Source organism: Geotrypetes seraphini, chromosome 17 (assembly GCF_902459505.1).
Source record: "Geotrypetes seraphini chromosome 17, aGeoSer1.1, whole genome shotgun sequence".
In the NCBI taxonomy this organism is placed as follows: Eukaryota; Metazoa; Chordata; class Amphibia; order Gymnophiona; family Dermophiidae; genus Geotrypetes; species Geotrypetes seraphini.
In genome coordinates this window covers 22,515,713-22,531,138 of record NC_047100.1, presented here as the reverse complement: position 1 = coordinate 22,531,138, position 15,426 = coordinate 22,515,713, and the positions used below count along the sequence as shown (strand labels likewise).

Here is a 15,426-nt window from a genome sequence, read left to right as displayed (position 1 = left end):
TGCTGTCGAAATACGAGGGGAAAAAAAAAAAAAAAATTCCCTTAGATGACACGGGAATTTAAACAAAATAAAACATTTTTGGAGCCGCACGCCCTTTGCTGCTCATGGCACACTGGAGATATGCTTCGGACAAAAAACCAACCCCAAATCCAGACCCTCATTATTAACGTTTAGACTTTCATTCAGCTGCTCTTCTTCCACAGTGGATGAAGTATGAAAAAAAAAAATGACCGTTCCTAGAAACGGTGCCCTGAAATGGCCTTGCTCAGCATTCGGTTCAAGTTACCCAATTCTGGCCCCTGCAAGTCAGAGGAACCTCCTGATAACCTTCACTTCGCTGGAGCCAGAGCTTATGCCTTCTTAGGGAGTGGGAGTATGAACGTGGGTAAGCATTCTTTGCTAGTTATGGTTTTCACGCCCATTGATATCGATGCAGCCTTTCTGCATGCAAACGCTGAAGAAGTGTTTACAGCTCAGTGAATGTGAAAGCGTAGAGACCTTAGAAACCTTGAACCTTACAGCGGTTGCCAAACAGCTGGGGAGGAATTTGTCGTTTTTCATTGAGCTGAAGAGGTGCAAAAGACTTAACCCTTTTGAACCAGAAAACTGTGAAATATCTAGGGGCCTCACTTGCGACGCTGAACTTTTTAAAGGCCGAAAAAGGCAAAAGAGGCCTCCGCTTAGATCCGACCCAAAGGAAAAGGCCAAAACGGTTCATAGATTTTACGAGACGCTTGTAAACGGATGAAAAGGATTTGCTTCTGCCAGGGCTGCCAGTTGCTGAACTTTCGAATGCGTCTTTGCGTGTGGCGATGTGATTTGTGATCGCTCGCTCCTTCTTTTTTTGACGGTTCGATGTGAACTGGACTTTTTTTTTTTTTGCCTTTGGAACGCAGCTGCGGTGGGTGAAATGGTGGGGGAGCTAAGTCAGGAAATTAGTTACTTAATTGCATTACCCTGAAGTTGGCCAGCAGACCACGACTTTCAGGAAACAATTTCCTTTAGAAAGCACTTAGACTGAAGCCCAGTTCCTGACTGCGTGCAAAGCTCGGGAAAGAAGTCATGATATTTAAGAAATGATGCTATTGGGCATCCTGATTTTCTCGGTCTAATGGCTTGAAAAGAGAAATGAGCATTTTAAATTCTGGACGTTCCTCGTGGTTAGAGCACTGAGCTTGACTTCCTGGGGTGCCCCATTCAATTCCCACTACTGTCATCTTAGACAAGTCACTTAAACCTTCCATTGCTTCAAGTATAGACTTAGATTAGAAGCCTTCCAGGTATAGGGAAATGCCAAGTGTGAGCTACAACTGAACAGGTGTGAGCAAAATCTTAAAAAAAAAAAAAATTCCCGCTCCATGATTGAATATGTGCAGTATCTGTAAACAGAATAGTACTTGGCCCAAAGTCGCATATGCGAAGAGGTATGGCTACCATATTGTTCTCATGGAAACCGCAGACACATGACTCTGTCCCGTTCTGTCCCAAGCCCTGCCCCCAGCCGAACCTGGAGGGCCTGGAGCATGCACGGATGTGTGTGACATCACCCGCACATGCTCAGAGGCCCTCCAGATGCGGTCGGGGCTTTCCAAAACCCGGACAAATGCTGGGTTTTGGAAAGTCCGTCCGGGAGCCCAGACAGTCCTCTAAATGTAGGACATCTCCAGGTTTCCTTGGATGTCTGGTAACCCTACTTAAAGGTAGTTGTAGTGATGTTAATTATTTGGATTTAGTTTACACTTTTTAGTAGATAATAACTCAAGTTACAATAAGGTATTTCACTGTTTCTGGAGAACTTATAATCTGACTTTGTACCCGAGGCAATGGGGTGGATTCTGTAGAGGGATAGACTGGATGGGCCATGTTGTCTTCATCTGCCGTCATGTTTCTCTGTTTCTATAACCATAAATCTCTATGACCTCACAATGCAAGTGTTAGCCAATAGGGAGAGGAGATGCTGTGAATACGCAGACTGGATGGGCTATTTGGCCTTTATCTGCCATCATGTTTCTATGTGTCTTTGTTTCACTTGCCGAAAATCACAAGAAACAACAACAAAATTTCATGTGGCTTCCCTGGTTGTCAGCCTGGTGCTCTAACCACTAGTTTACAGCATTGTTTCCCCCCTCCCCCCCCCCGTTTTACTAAACCGTGGTAGAGGTTTCTAATGCGGACCGAAACACTAAATACTCCAATGTTGCTCCAACACTCATAGAAGTCCGATGAATGTTGGAGCATTTAACGCTCCGGGCTGCAATAGAAACTTCTACCCCAGCTTAGTAAAAAAGAGCCTGTGTGTTTTGGGAAGAGGTAAAGAGAATTTTGCAAATGCAAATTACTTTTAAACTTTTAATGCATTGACCCTTGGTCTTTGCTGCTCGATGATCAGCAAGCCACATAGCGAATATGGAAGCCTAGAATATGCAACTTGAGACTAGGGAATGACACGGTGACAGAATTCACCACCGTTCCTGTCCCCACAGATACCTGCAGGAAACCATCCCCATGTCATTCTTTAAGGAAAGAGGGAAGAATCAGAGTATGACTGGGCAAAGCCACTGACCCTCAAGCCTTGCGTTGAAGAATGGTGGTGTAGAAGGACCGAGGCTGAGATAGTTAGAACATAAGACCATAAGCATTGCCATACTGGGGCAGATCAAAATGTCCATCAAACCCAGTTCCCAACAGTGGCCAATTCAGGTCACAAGTAGCAACATTCCAGAGCTGAGATTGTGATGTCATGATGCCTCGTTCCACCAATGCCTAAGACCCAAACTCACTAGTGATGTCACAATGGCTTCATTATCCTATATTTGGCTTACATAAGAATCAGAGTATGAATGGGCGCAGCCTTGCTGGTGTAGAAGGACTGAGGTTGAGATAGACACTAAAGAATGTCCCGGGATGGTTTCCCGTGGTTATGTGCAGGGATGGGAACGGTAATGAATTCCGTCACCGTGTCATTCTTTACTTGGACCATAAGTAGGGGTGGTATTATAAACCTCCCTTGCATACCTTCTATTGATTTTCAACTCACTTAATTTGACGGCCCTCAGAGATGCCACCAAGGGTTCAATAGATGATCATAACCCTTGGCTTTATGCACCCAATCGTCACCGGGTCGATATTAGTATAAAACTAGTTCAGTCTTGAAATGTATTTTTTATATATATATTTTTGTGTGTTTTTATGAAAATTTACAACTTGAGTTCAGTATGATAAATAATCTTTAAAAAGTATTTGAGTCAATACTTAGCTTAACCGAGGTGGTGGTTGACAAGGGATAAATAAGCCAACATGTTTCACCCATAGAGGGGGTTTCCTCAGGGCTACAATCCCTTACTTAAACTGACTTCTCACGACGTGACCACCCGATATAAGTTCACCCTCTACGGGTGAAACATGTTGGCTTATTTATCCCTTGTCAACCACCACCTCGGTTAAGCTAAGTATTGACTCAAATACTTTTTAAAGATTATTTATCATACTGAACTCAAGTTGTAAATTTTCATAAAAACACAAAAAAATATATATATAAAAAAATACATTTCAAGACTGAACTAGTTTTATACTAATATCGACCCGGTGACGATTGGGTGCATAAAGCCAAGGGTTATGATCATCTATTGAACCCTTGGTGGCATCTCTGAGGGCCGTCAAATTAAGTGAGTTGAAAATCAATAGAAGGTATGCAAGGGAGGTTTATAATACCACCCCTACTTATGGTCTATAATCTATCCTTCTATTATTTACCAGTCAAGTCTACTATATAATTCTTTACTTGGAGCCATCTACTCTTCTAACTTTAACTCTTGGTGTAATGGCATGGGCCCCAGTTGATCTGTCGTTGCTCCTTCACAACCAGGGATTCTCTGTGCTTATTCCAGGCTTTTTCAAATTCCGTTGTATTTGTTTCCACTATCTTCACTGGGAGGCTGTTCCATGTTTCTAGCACAAGTATTTTCTGATTTATTCTTGAGTCTTTTGGCGCTTGCGTATTGAAACAGCAGTTCTGCAACCTGCCAATTAAGTAGTGAAGCTGCAATTTCTTTCTTCGTTTTAGGAACAGAAATAAACAATGGATGATTAAGGAGAAATGACTTCCTAAATCTCTCCGGTAAAGCCCTGGCCCAAATGATCGTGTTTTTTAAAATGTGTGCTTGCCTTTGAGCTAGAGTGAAGCCCTCTTTACCAAAAGCTTCTTAGTGGCATTGCTTCTAAAACAAAAATCAAGTTTAATGAAACAGAACGAACAATGCCACACATGTTACAGGAAATGAAATGCCGCACATGACACGGGACACAAAATGAAATAAAACCTTTTGGGCTGCCTATCCGTATAATTTATATGTGGAGATGCTTCTAAAACTACCTCTTTAACGTAGCTGGATCCAATTTGCTCTGCCTGTTGTTTTGGTGAGCTCCGTACCTCTTAAGTGGCTTTGTTGATCCAAATGTTGTTCTTGTTTGTACAGCTTTGTCCAGCAGCAATGGGGAATTCTTACTAAATGGAGACTTTGTCGTCAGTATGTTTAAGAGGGAAATCAAAGTGGGAAGCGCTATGATTGAGTACAGTGGGTCAGACCATTCCGTGGAAAGAGTCAATTGCACTGACCGCCTGGAGCAAGAAATAGTTCTGCAGGTAACATTTCATGCTGTGTAACATATGCTCCTCTGTGCCAAGCTTTCATTTTCACGAAATCAGTGACTTCTGGTCTTTAACTTGGCTCTTTTTTTTGTTTGTTTGTTTTTCAGGTATTGTCAGTGGGTAATCTTTACAATCCTGATGTCCGATATACCTTTAATATTCCCATTGAAGACAAGCCTCAGCAATTTTATTGGAACCCCTATGGTCCTTGGCTGGCATGCAGTAAAGTGTGCCATGGTGAGGTTAGGGTAGGAACTGCAAAGCTCTTTTTGTGAACCCTCGCATCCTGCATTTCTACCTACTATCCTTTCTTGATAAACTTATCATTCCCTATCGCTCTTCTAGGACCCTTAGATCAGCTGATCAGAACTTATTGGCCATTCCTCCTATCAAGGAATTGTACTACACTAGAAATACTAATTTTTCCGTTGTAGCTCCAACTCTATGGAACGCCATGAAAATTCACTCGATAAATTCAAGACTAAACCTTTTTATTCCAAGACGCATACAGTAGTATCTAATAATCTCCTTGTCTAACACCATAGCAGTATATAAAACGAACCGCTTTTAAGAAGCAATCCCCCTTCCCCTGTGGTTTTTTTTTTTCGCCTACCCCCCTTCTCCTTAATTAATTTTTAATTTGTTTTAACGATTTAATTATTAACTTTGCAATCATATTTCGTTTATTTCATGTTCATATTTTCTCTCCCTACCCCCCTTCTAAACTTTATTTTAATATTTTTAGCTTTGTAAACCGACCAGGTACACGTTGATGGTCGGATATTAAAATTTAAATAATTTGAAACTTGAACAGTGATTTCTAGTACTAAGAAATGTGCCATGGTTGAGATAACAGATTGATGCTGATCAAATAGGGTAGGTTCCACATCCATATTTCACCTTAGGGTTTGTTTTTGTTTTTTTTAAATTATTGTTTGATAGAAGTTGCTTGGTTATACTGGTATTTAAGAGATAATCTAAAAACTGCTTGAACTTTTTTTTTTTTTGCTCAGGGGAACGAAAACGAAAAACAATTTGCACCCGAGAAGCCGATCAAATTGTAGTCTCTGATCAAAGATGCGATCGAATTCCTCAACCTGTTCCAGTCACTGAGCCATGTAATACTGAATGTGAATTAAGGTATTGTTATACATGGAGGAGCATTTTCGATAGGATTTCTAAAGTCACTCTTTCCAAAAATACTAGGACTAGGGGGCATGCGATGAAGCTACTAAAAACCGGAGAAAATATTTCTTCACACAATGTGTAATTAAACTCTGGAATTCGTTCCAGAAGAATGTGGTGAAATCGGTTAGCTTAACAGGGTTTAAAAAAGATTTGGATAATTTCCTAAAAGAGAAGTCCATAGGCCATTATTAAGATGGCTTGGAGAAATCCATTGCTTATTCCTAGGATAAGCAGCATAAAACCTTTTTTACTACTTGAGATCTAGCTAGGTACTTGGGACCTGGATTGGCCACTGTTGGAAACAGGATACTGGGCTTGATGGACCTTCAGTCTGTCCCAGTATGGCGATTCATATGTTCTTAAATCTGACTATGAATGTGTCCCGCAAGATGTCCAAAATCGGGGGACAAAGAAATGGTCATTTTCAAAACTGGCAAAACCACTAGACATCCAAAATTATTTTTTGACAATCACCTATTTAGACGTCTTGGCCAACAGGTCAACCAGCTTTAGGATGACTATCTGTATTCACCATTTTCGACCACAGAAAAATCCAAATGCAAAACATCCAAATCCAGACCATTCGGACATGGGAGGGACCTGAGTTCTAATGGACTGGCCACACAGACATCCCAACGGAGCAGTGAGACACCTTAGAGGGCACTGCTATGAACTTCACAAAAAAGGTGCCAGGTGTATATCTCACTGGAACCCCATTATAATGTATGGTGAGCCCTCCAAAATTTCCCAAAAGCTATTATATATACCTGCCTTCTATCCCAATAGCCCGTAAGGCTGTTGGTGGTACCTATATGGCAGTATAGTAGGGTTTTGGGGGGCTCACACTTTCCATCATATATTTAATGGTTAGAGTGGCTTTTGGGCCTGGGACCTCCTCTCTATGGCTCACCAGCCCGCTCCCTAGGCTACTTAAGACACTTGTGTGCTGCTCTACTAGGCTTTCCCATACCAGGTGCTGCTGTTCTAGGAGGTGGGAGGTGGTCAGTGACCACTGGGGGGAGTGTGTGGGGGTGTCATTACTTAATTCCTCCAGTGTTCATTTGGTCAGTTTGGGTACTTTTTGGCACGTGGACACTTTGAAATCAGGTCTAGCTTCGGTACATAGACAAAATTGCGTGAGATGAAGCCGCGTGGACAATGGAGCGCCGACATCTGTGTGCTGGATTTAAACAGTATTTTAAAGCGCTCTGATGGGGGGTTTGACTGGGGACCCCCATTTACTTAGAACTGTTGGCACTCGTGTTGGGGGGGAATACCCCATTATAGAGAAAACAGCCTTTTTCCCATGTGGTGGGCTTTCATGAAATAGATTATCATGATTCTAAGGCAAGGCAAATGATGGGTTGTATCCGTAGAGGTTTTATCAGCAGGATGCCAGAGGTCATAATGCCACTGTACAGATCCATGGTGAGACCACATTTGGAATATTGTGTTCAATTCTGGAGACCACATTACCGGAAAGATGTGCTGAGAATGGAGTCAGTTCAGCGGATGGCCACCAGGATGGTCTCGGGGCTCAAAGATCTTCCGTATGAAGTAAGGCTGAATAAATTGCAGCTGTACTCACTTGAAGAACGAAGAGAGAGAGGGGACATGATCGAGACATTTAAATATATCACGGGTCGTATCGAGGTGGAAGAGGATATCTTCCGTCTTATAGGACCTTCTTCCACCAGAGGGCATCCGCTGAAAATCAGGGGAGGGAAATTTCATGGAGACTCCAGAAAGTATTTCTTCACTGAGAGGGTGGTCGATCATTGGAATGAACTCCCACGGCAGGTGATTGAGGCCAACAGCGTGGCAGATTTCAAAAATAAATGGGACATTCATGTGGGATCTCTAATGAGGTGAGGGCAGGGGGTGATGAGCAAAATCAAACAGAAGGGTCAATGGAGTGGGCAGACTTGATGGGCTTTGGCCCTTTTCTGCCGTCATTTTTCTATGTTTCTATGATTCGACTAGATTTGGGATGACGGAGCACTTTCTTAGGACAGCTACACACAGCCTAGTTGATTTTTGACCGACAAGTTTGAAATCCTGCTTTAAAATAACAACAGAAAAAACCAACTGTTCAGCTGCACTCTTATGTGTTTTGGTTTCTTTGTCTTCTAATAAAAATGATTTTCCTTCTATTTCCATATAGGTGGAATATTGCTAAAAAAGGTGAATGCACAGCGCAGTGTGGGCCTGGCTATCGGACGCTGGATGTATATTGCGCAAAGTACAACAGGCCAGAAGGAAGCACAGAAAAAGTCGATGATCGATATTGCAGTGGTCAACCTAGGCCCAATAACCGAGAGAAATGTTCTGTAGACTGCAACACCGGAGGATGGCGATTTTCAGCCTGGTCAGAAGTAAGTTGGTATATTCTCAGCAAATACAAAAGAAAAACGATGAAAGAAAACAGAGCGTGTATAAAGCAGTCCTTAGTCCGTCGTGTCGTTTACCCAACCAGTGAAGGAGATTTCCTACAACCTACTGGAAATGACTGAGGTGTTACAGTTCTTTGAATGCAGCTGTGAAAATATCTTGAATTAGACTAACAAATTTGATCCAGTGGCGCTTTTAAAAAAAGGACTTTAGCATCAAGTGTTGTGTTCAGTATTAAAGTTGGCGGCTGATACGCATCGGTTTTCTCTGCACTCGCCAGAATTCCTGTTCTCGCAGTGGTTTTTTCCAGAACTTCACCGTGAATTGATGTCATCGTCCCAGGCCGCTCTCTTTCCTCTTTCTGTTTTGCTTTCTGCCATGCTCTCGATTAGTTTGCCATAAAAACTTCTGCATATTCAATCGGCAAATCTCATCTTTCTTGTGTCGCAGACCTTCTACCACCCATCACAGTTGCAATCTTTCATTTGAAACTGATTCCTTCCAGCTAATCTTCAGAATTCTTACTTATTTAGATTTATTTACCACCTGTTTGAAGAAATTCACTCAAGGTCTTGTACAGTAAATATGGTCTGAACCACTGTGCCCTCTAAGCTGAGCAGGAATCCTCCAGCCACTGCCACTAGAGGGCAGTGCTTTAATATTATGTTTTCAATCACTAGGGACTAGTGCTGCCCAATTCGTCGATTTGAATCGATTCGTTCTCCCCCCTCTCCCAAATTGAACTTACTGATTCAGTCAACAATCCCCCCCCTCCCGGTGAGACCTGATACCTCAGAGCCTCCTAAAGCAGCAGCGGCGGTAAACAACTAAGGCTAGCAGACACAGGCTCTGAACAGGCTGCTTGTGGCTTGCCCCGCCAGGGCCTTCCCTCTGCTGTGTCACTGGTGACATCACTGATAACGTTGCACAGGGAAGTTCTGGTGGGGCAAGCCACAAACAGCCTGTTAAGTGTCTCTGTCTGGTAGCCGTACACTGCTGCTGCTGTATTAGGTGACCCAATGGTATGTCAGATCTCAGGGAGGGGGGGTGTCGGTTGGGAAATGCTGCACAGGGAGACTGGAGGGACCAAAAGCTGCCGCACAGGGGGGATAGGAGGGAGGGACAGAAAGCTACTGCACAGGGGGGAAGAGAGGAAGGGAGTGCAACAAAGTGGAGGGGAAGGAGACGTACATGGAGAAGAGAGGGAGAAATTCTGGACATAGGGTGGAGGGCAAGGAGAGATGGTGCATGGGGAGAAAGAAATATTTCACATGATAATGGAAGGGAGGAAGGGAGAGATGCTGGATGGAGAGGCTAGAGAGGTAAGACCCAGGGCACAGGGGCAGGGAGAGAGAGAGAGATGGTAGACAGTGGAAAAGAAATGTTGGATATGACTTTGGAAGAAAAGGTGCAAAATGGAAGATGGATGGTGAGCACAGAGAAAGAAGAAAATATCAAATGGGCAGGAGACCCTGGTGAGCGAGTTAACAGAAGACAAACAGAAACTGGAGCCTCGGACCAACATGAAGAAAAGGTAGAAAAAATAATTTTATTTTCTATTTTGTGATTACAATATGTCAGATTTGAATGTGTATCCTGCCAGAACTGGTGTTAGACAGCGAGCTTGAGCTCAGATCTAAGAGAGAGTGGAAAAGTCTTTTTTGTTTATTTTGTTTACACCACAGAGCCGGCGTGGGATTGGAGAGGGCAAAGGGGGATGGGATGAGAAAAGAGATTACAAAATAAACCTGTCAGAATTTTTGGGGAAAAAATCCCACCCAATTGGGCAGGAAAATCGAATCGAATAAAAAAATCAATTCAATAGGCTGAATCGAGTCAAAAAAAAATTTCCCTGATTTCAGGCAGCACTACCAGGGACAGATAGGTTTCCTGGAGTCTTCCAGAACTTGCTTGTCCCTCACTGTTGAAAATGTGATTGTGAAACAGCTCCCTCTACTGGCAATAATGATTTCGGAGGACTCTCATTCATCTTAGAGGGAGCAGTGATCCCATAGGTAATAAACAATTAAAACAGTAAAATATTCAAATAACAGTAAACTTTTTAGTATAGTGTGATTCCTAACAAAATGTCAATCCTTATTAACACCTCTTAATAAACAGCAAAGAAGTTTTAACACCCTGTGTTTCTCTTTTGCCTCCTTTTGTTTTTTTAAGTGCTCCAAAAGCTGTGGTGGTGGTACAAGGCGGCGAAGGGCTGTTTGTATCAGTTCTTCTAATGATGTTTTGGATGAAAGCAAATGTAGCCAACAAGAGAAGATTACAATGCAGCGTTGCAATGATGTCTTGTGCCCTCAGTGGCAAACTGGGGACTGGTCTGAGGTAAGGAAATCCATGATGTGCTTTCCTGCTGCCCGTGGCCAACCCAGGTCACAAGTACCTGACAAGATCCCAAAGAGTAAAACAGAGATTTTATGTTGCTTAACCTAGGAATAAGCGGTGGATTTTCCCAAGTCCATCTTAATAATGGCTTATGGACTTTTTAACCTTTTTAAAACCCTGCTAAACTAACTGCTTTCACCACATTCCCTAGCAACGAATTCCAGAGTTTTAATTGACCTCTATCATATCTCCCCTCAGTCATCTTTTCTTCAAATTCAAATTCTAGTTGCTTTAGCCTTTCCTTGGAAAATACTGAGTTATTAGCAGCATTTCTAACACTGGAGTAAAACAGTGAGAGTACTGAAAAACTTAGGCCCCCTATGTTCAAGTGTTTCATTGTCAACACAGTGAAAGAGCCTAATGAAATTAGAACTTGTTGAATTAACACACTGAATTGCCTTTCCTCTTTATAGCAAGGGAGGGGCAGCTCTTGTTTATAACAGCCATGCCTTTGTAAATAAAATAGGTACGTTTAAATTAATGTTCATGTCATTTTTTTTTTCCTTTTTTAAATCTTTATTCATTTTCATATCTTACAACAAGTGTATAATAATCAATCAGAAAAATTTTTAACAAATCACTTGACAATCTTACTTATAATCATTAAAATATAAAAGAATCCCTTCCCACCCACCCATTTATTAATAATAAAACAATTAGCAATTATTATCTTTCCCAATCCCACCCCACCTATATCTTATATAATACCAAGGTGTTTAAGATGTCTGATCATTAGAATAAGTAATCAATGGCCCCCAAATCTTTTTAAAATTATGATAATTTCCTTGCTGTATTGCAAGCACTCTCTCCATTTTATAAATATAACAGACTGAATTCCACCAAAAGGTATAATTAAGTTTAGTATAATCTTTCCAGTTTCCAGTAATCTGTTGAATGGCAACCCCGGTCAATATTAATAAAAGTTTATTATTATTTGCTGAAATTGGGCTTTTAAATCTCATAGATGTACCAAATAGTATAGTATCATTTTTTTTCCCAGTGTCTGGTAACCTGTGGAAAGGGCCATAAACATCGGCAGGCCTGGTGCCAGTTTGGAGAAGAGCGACTGAATGACCGATTTTGTGAGTCTGAAATAAAGCCAGAGATTGTGCAAATATGTCAGCAGCAAGAGTGTACATCTTGGCAAGTTGGACCATGGGGACAGGTATTTTAATAGATAAACCTCTAAATTCTAAGCTAAATATCTGGTTTCCTTTGTGTGGATCTCAGTCTGTGGCTTTCAAATCACTGACTAAAGTTAGATAGTTATTTGGTTAATTCTAGGAGAGTCTTGTTTTTCTAACCAAAGTTACCTGGATAGCGCTGAATGTCTCTTCGTCTGTTTAGCAAACTGTATTTTGTCCATGTTTTGAGCTGTCCAGACAAAAGACAACTTGTTAACAGACTTGAAAATACAAATCTTTTTTTTTTTTTTTTTTTAAATATTCTTTATTCATTTTCATATTTTACATCAAGTGCACAAAATATTAAATTACAACAAATTATTACACAATATCACTTTTATATCTACTACATAAAATTCAAATAATATTTTTACTCCCTCCCCCACCACCCACCCTTCAACTGCTTTCCAATCACCATATACACATTATATAACATATTATAACATATTATGTAATATTATTTCCATTACCCACCCCTCCTGATGTGCCATAAAGAAGAAAAAGAAAAGAAGAAGAGAAAAATTGATGATTCACTACAATATTTTGTCAATGGCCCCCATATTTTTATAAATTTAGTATATGTCCCTCTTTGTATTGCTATTGCTCTTTCCATTTTGAATATATGACAAATTGTATTCCACCAAAATGTAGTCAAGTTGACCCCTGTAGCTAGCTAGAAAAATCTTTTTGAATATTGAACAAATACATTTTCAGATTTCTATAAGAAAATGTTTTTTCTTAACTTCCAGTTCGCTCCCAAACTATTCACTATTCATAAACAACTGTAAAGGAAATTTAACACTGTGTCAAACTTAGGATATGTTTTGTTTTTTTTTTTTTACGAAGGTGTTCTAAGGTGTTAAAGGGTAGGTTTTTAACTTATCTATAAGCGCTGAATTACATACCTACGCATACAGAATGCTAACATTTGCACGTCCATTGAACACATACCTTTGAAAATGCCAGTAGAATGCCTATTTGGTATTCTACAAATACACACTCAAATTATAGAATGTAAGAGGATGCAGACAACAGGAGGGCTGATGTTTTGGCGGGCAGCTTACAGAATACGGCAAGCAGCGTGCGTGCCTGCTACGTTTTGGCACCCCGGTTTACGCCAGGACGTCCCAAGTGCCGAGAATCAAAACCATCTATCTGCATGTCTAGCGAGGTGTTCCAGCCTCTGGATGTTCAGAGCACGAGATGGGCGTGGTGGAGGTGTGTTATGGGCGGGCTTTGGGCAGTCTCAAGGGCAGGTCAGACAGGGTCGTCTTGCGGCGATAATCAAAACATTTTGCAAGACATCCTGGACAGAACTTATACGTTTGGGAACTAGACCTGTTTTAGAAGAGTCTAAGTGCCACAAAGGTGCCCAAACCACTTCACGCATCAAGGTAAGACACCCCCACACTCCCCCAGTGCTCACGGATCCCCCCCCCTCACACCCACAAAGATCAGAATACATACCTGTCTCCAGAACCTCAGCACCAGGTATAGGAAAGCCTAGTAGAGCTGTTGTACAGGTGTCTTAAGTAGCCTAGTGCAGTGGTCCTGGGAGACCACCAGGCCAATCGGATTTTCAAGCTAGCCCTAATGAATAAGACCTGCATGAAAATGTAGGCGGAAGATGACGCAAGCATAACACCTGCATATATTGTAGGCGAAGACCCCTGTGAAACCCCAAAGAGTTATATTTCTAAGAGAGACATTACGCATGTGAATTAGGACCTCTAAACAGTCATTTTCCTCTCTGTCAGCAAAAGAAAGAGATTCCCTTTTGCTCCAGAAACCAGAAGTCAGATCTCCTGACTGTGGCATTATTGTTTTGGGACATGATATGATGTTCTTCTAAGAAGCACTAGCAAGGACAGTGTAACTCAGGAAGGTGGGGTGGTCTGTTCTCTGGAGTTATTAGCCTTAGTATTGGAAATGCACTTGTCAGGGAAATATTGAAAGGTTTGTGGTGATATTTAGTGGCCCTAACCAATTGCGTGCCAGTGAATATCAGCGGAGAGCCCCACACAAGGGATTTAAGTGGCCAGAAGCTGTTTCTGGCTGGTTAAATTGCTTAGACTATTGACCCCAACATATTTACATTTATGATGGGGGTCAAACCGTTTGACTTGAAACTTTTATGATCCAAGTCCGGTATAGTGTAACCAGCATTGGACACTTGCTCAGCAGATGAATTCCGCTTATTTCCAGTGTACAGCACTTTGTGGCCAGGGTTACCAGATCCGAGCAGTGAAATGTGTCGCCGGAGCCTACGGGACTGTAGTAGATGACAGCGAGTGCGATGCTGCTACGCAACCTACCGATACACAGGTAAGTCACGTAGGGCCCGATTCTATAAACGGCACCTAGGAAAATGTCACCCAGTGGCGCCCCTCCCCCTCGTACCTTTTTAACCTTCTTCGGTGTGAGCAGCATGCCCACGTCGATGTCGGCTCGCCCTCTGATATCTTTTCTTAGGAGTGGGTCCCAGAAGTGATGTCGGAGAGAGCGGGGAAGGCAAGGGGCATGTATGCACGGCAAGGAAATGAGGAGGGTTGCTGCGGCCCTTAGCAAGACCGCACCCAGAACGGACCGCCCACCCCTTACCACGCCACTGATGACGCCTACTGCCTGTCATTCAGTTAGGCGACATTAGTAGAATCGCTCCAGTTTTCCAGTTCTAATGTGCACATGCTATGAATCCCATATCTAATGGAGGTGGGGGTGGCAGACTGCCCTGGGCGCTGTCTCTATGGGGGGGCACCAGCACCTCTCTGCCCCCCATGCCACGCTCACACCCTCCCTTCACTACTCTAGCCTGCTGCTTGCACAGTCTTGGCTCCCTCTGAAATCACTTCCAGGTCGCGGGGCCAGCTGTGGTTGATATTCCTTCACCGGGGTTTCTGAGTGTTGCCTTTGTGACTTCCCCAGCACCAGGTGAAGAAGTCGGGCCAGCTTTTTGCATGGTGTTGCACCATTTTGGTACACTGACCTTCAAGCTAGCCAAAACATTGTTTTTTTTTACACAAACCAATCTTCCTCTTTCTGCTGCCCCTCAATATCTCTCCTTGTACACCTCCCAGAGAACTCTGTTCCTCAGATCATCTGCTCTTAGCTCTACCCTTCTCCTCCACTGCCAATTCCAGCCTTTGTTCCTTTCATCTGTGCCTGGAATAAATGACCTGAGTTTGTCCGCCAAGCCCCTTCTCTTACCTTGTTTAAAAGCAGACTGAAAACCCACCTTTTTGATATAGCCTTCAATCCATAACCCCACTTTCAATCAACCTAGCCAGTTGATTAACCATTCCACTAAAATGTATCCATGGCATCCTGTTTGTCTTGTCTGTTTCGAGCAGGGACTGTCTCCTTCGTGACTCTGTACAGCGCTTCGTACCTCTGGTAGTGCTATAGAAATAATAATCAGTAGTAGTAGTATCTTTTATTAAAGTTCTCATTAAAATATTTCTGTGGTAAAGGGTTTTGAATAGCTGTAAAATGAACAATTTGCTCTTTTCTTTATAAGACTGCATCGGCACTTGAGTTTAGTTGCAGAGTGCAGCATCCGAAAAATGTTTATATTTTTAATAAAATGACTTTTTTTCTACCCTCACAATGTTTTCG

At 42.2% G+C, this 15,426-nt stretch overlaps 1 protein-coding gene across 10 annotated transcripts in view; it reads left to right on the top strand.

The window, feature by feature from the left end:
* The window catches only part of ADAMTS9 (ADAM metallopeptidase with thrombospondin type 1 motif 9), a 385,044-nt gene that overhangs the window by 280,979 nt on the left and 88,639 nt on the right, over positions 1-15,426 (top strand). For all 10 annotated transcript variants that reach the window (XM_033926508.1, XM_033926507.1, XM_033926504.1 and 7 more), the window contains 7 exons: positions 4,476-4,642; positions 4,756-4,885; positions 5,662-5,788; positions 8,001-8,211; positions 10,403-10,567; positions 11,628-11,792; positions 14,017-14,136. In XM_033926508.1, coding sequence (XP_033782399.1) covers positions 4,476-4,642; positions 4,756-4,885; positions 5,662-5,788; positions 8,001-8,211; positions 10,403-10,567; positions 11,628-11,792; positions 14,017-14,136 — 1,085 coding nt within the window. The remainder of the gene's footprint in view (positions 1-4,475; positions 4,643-4,755; positions 4,886-5,661; positions 5,789-8,000; positions 8,212-10,402; positions 10,568-11,627; positions 11,793-14,016; positions 14,137-15,426) is intronic.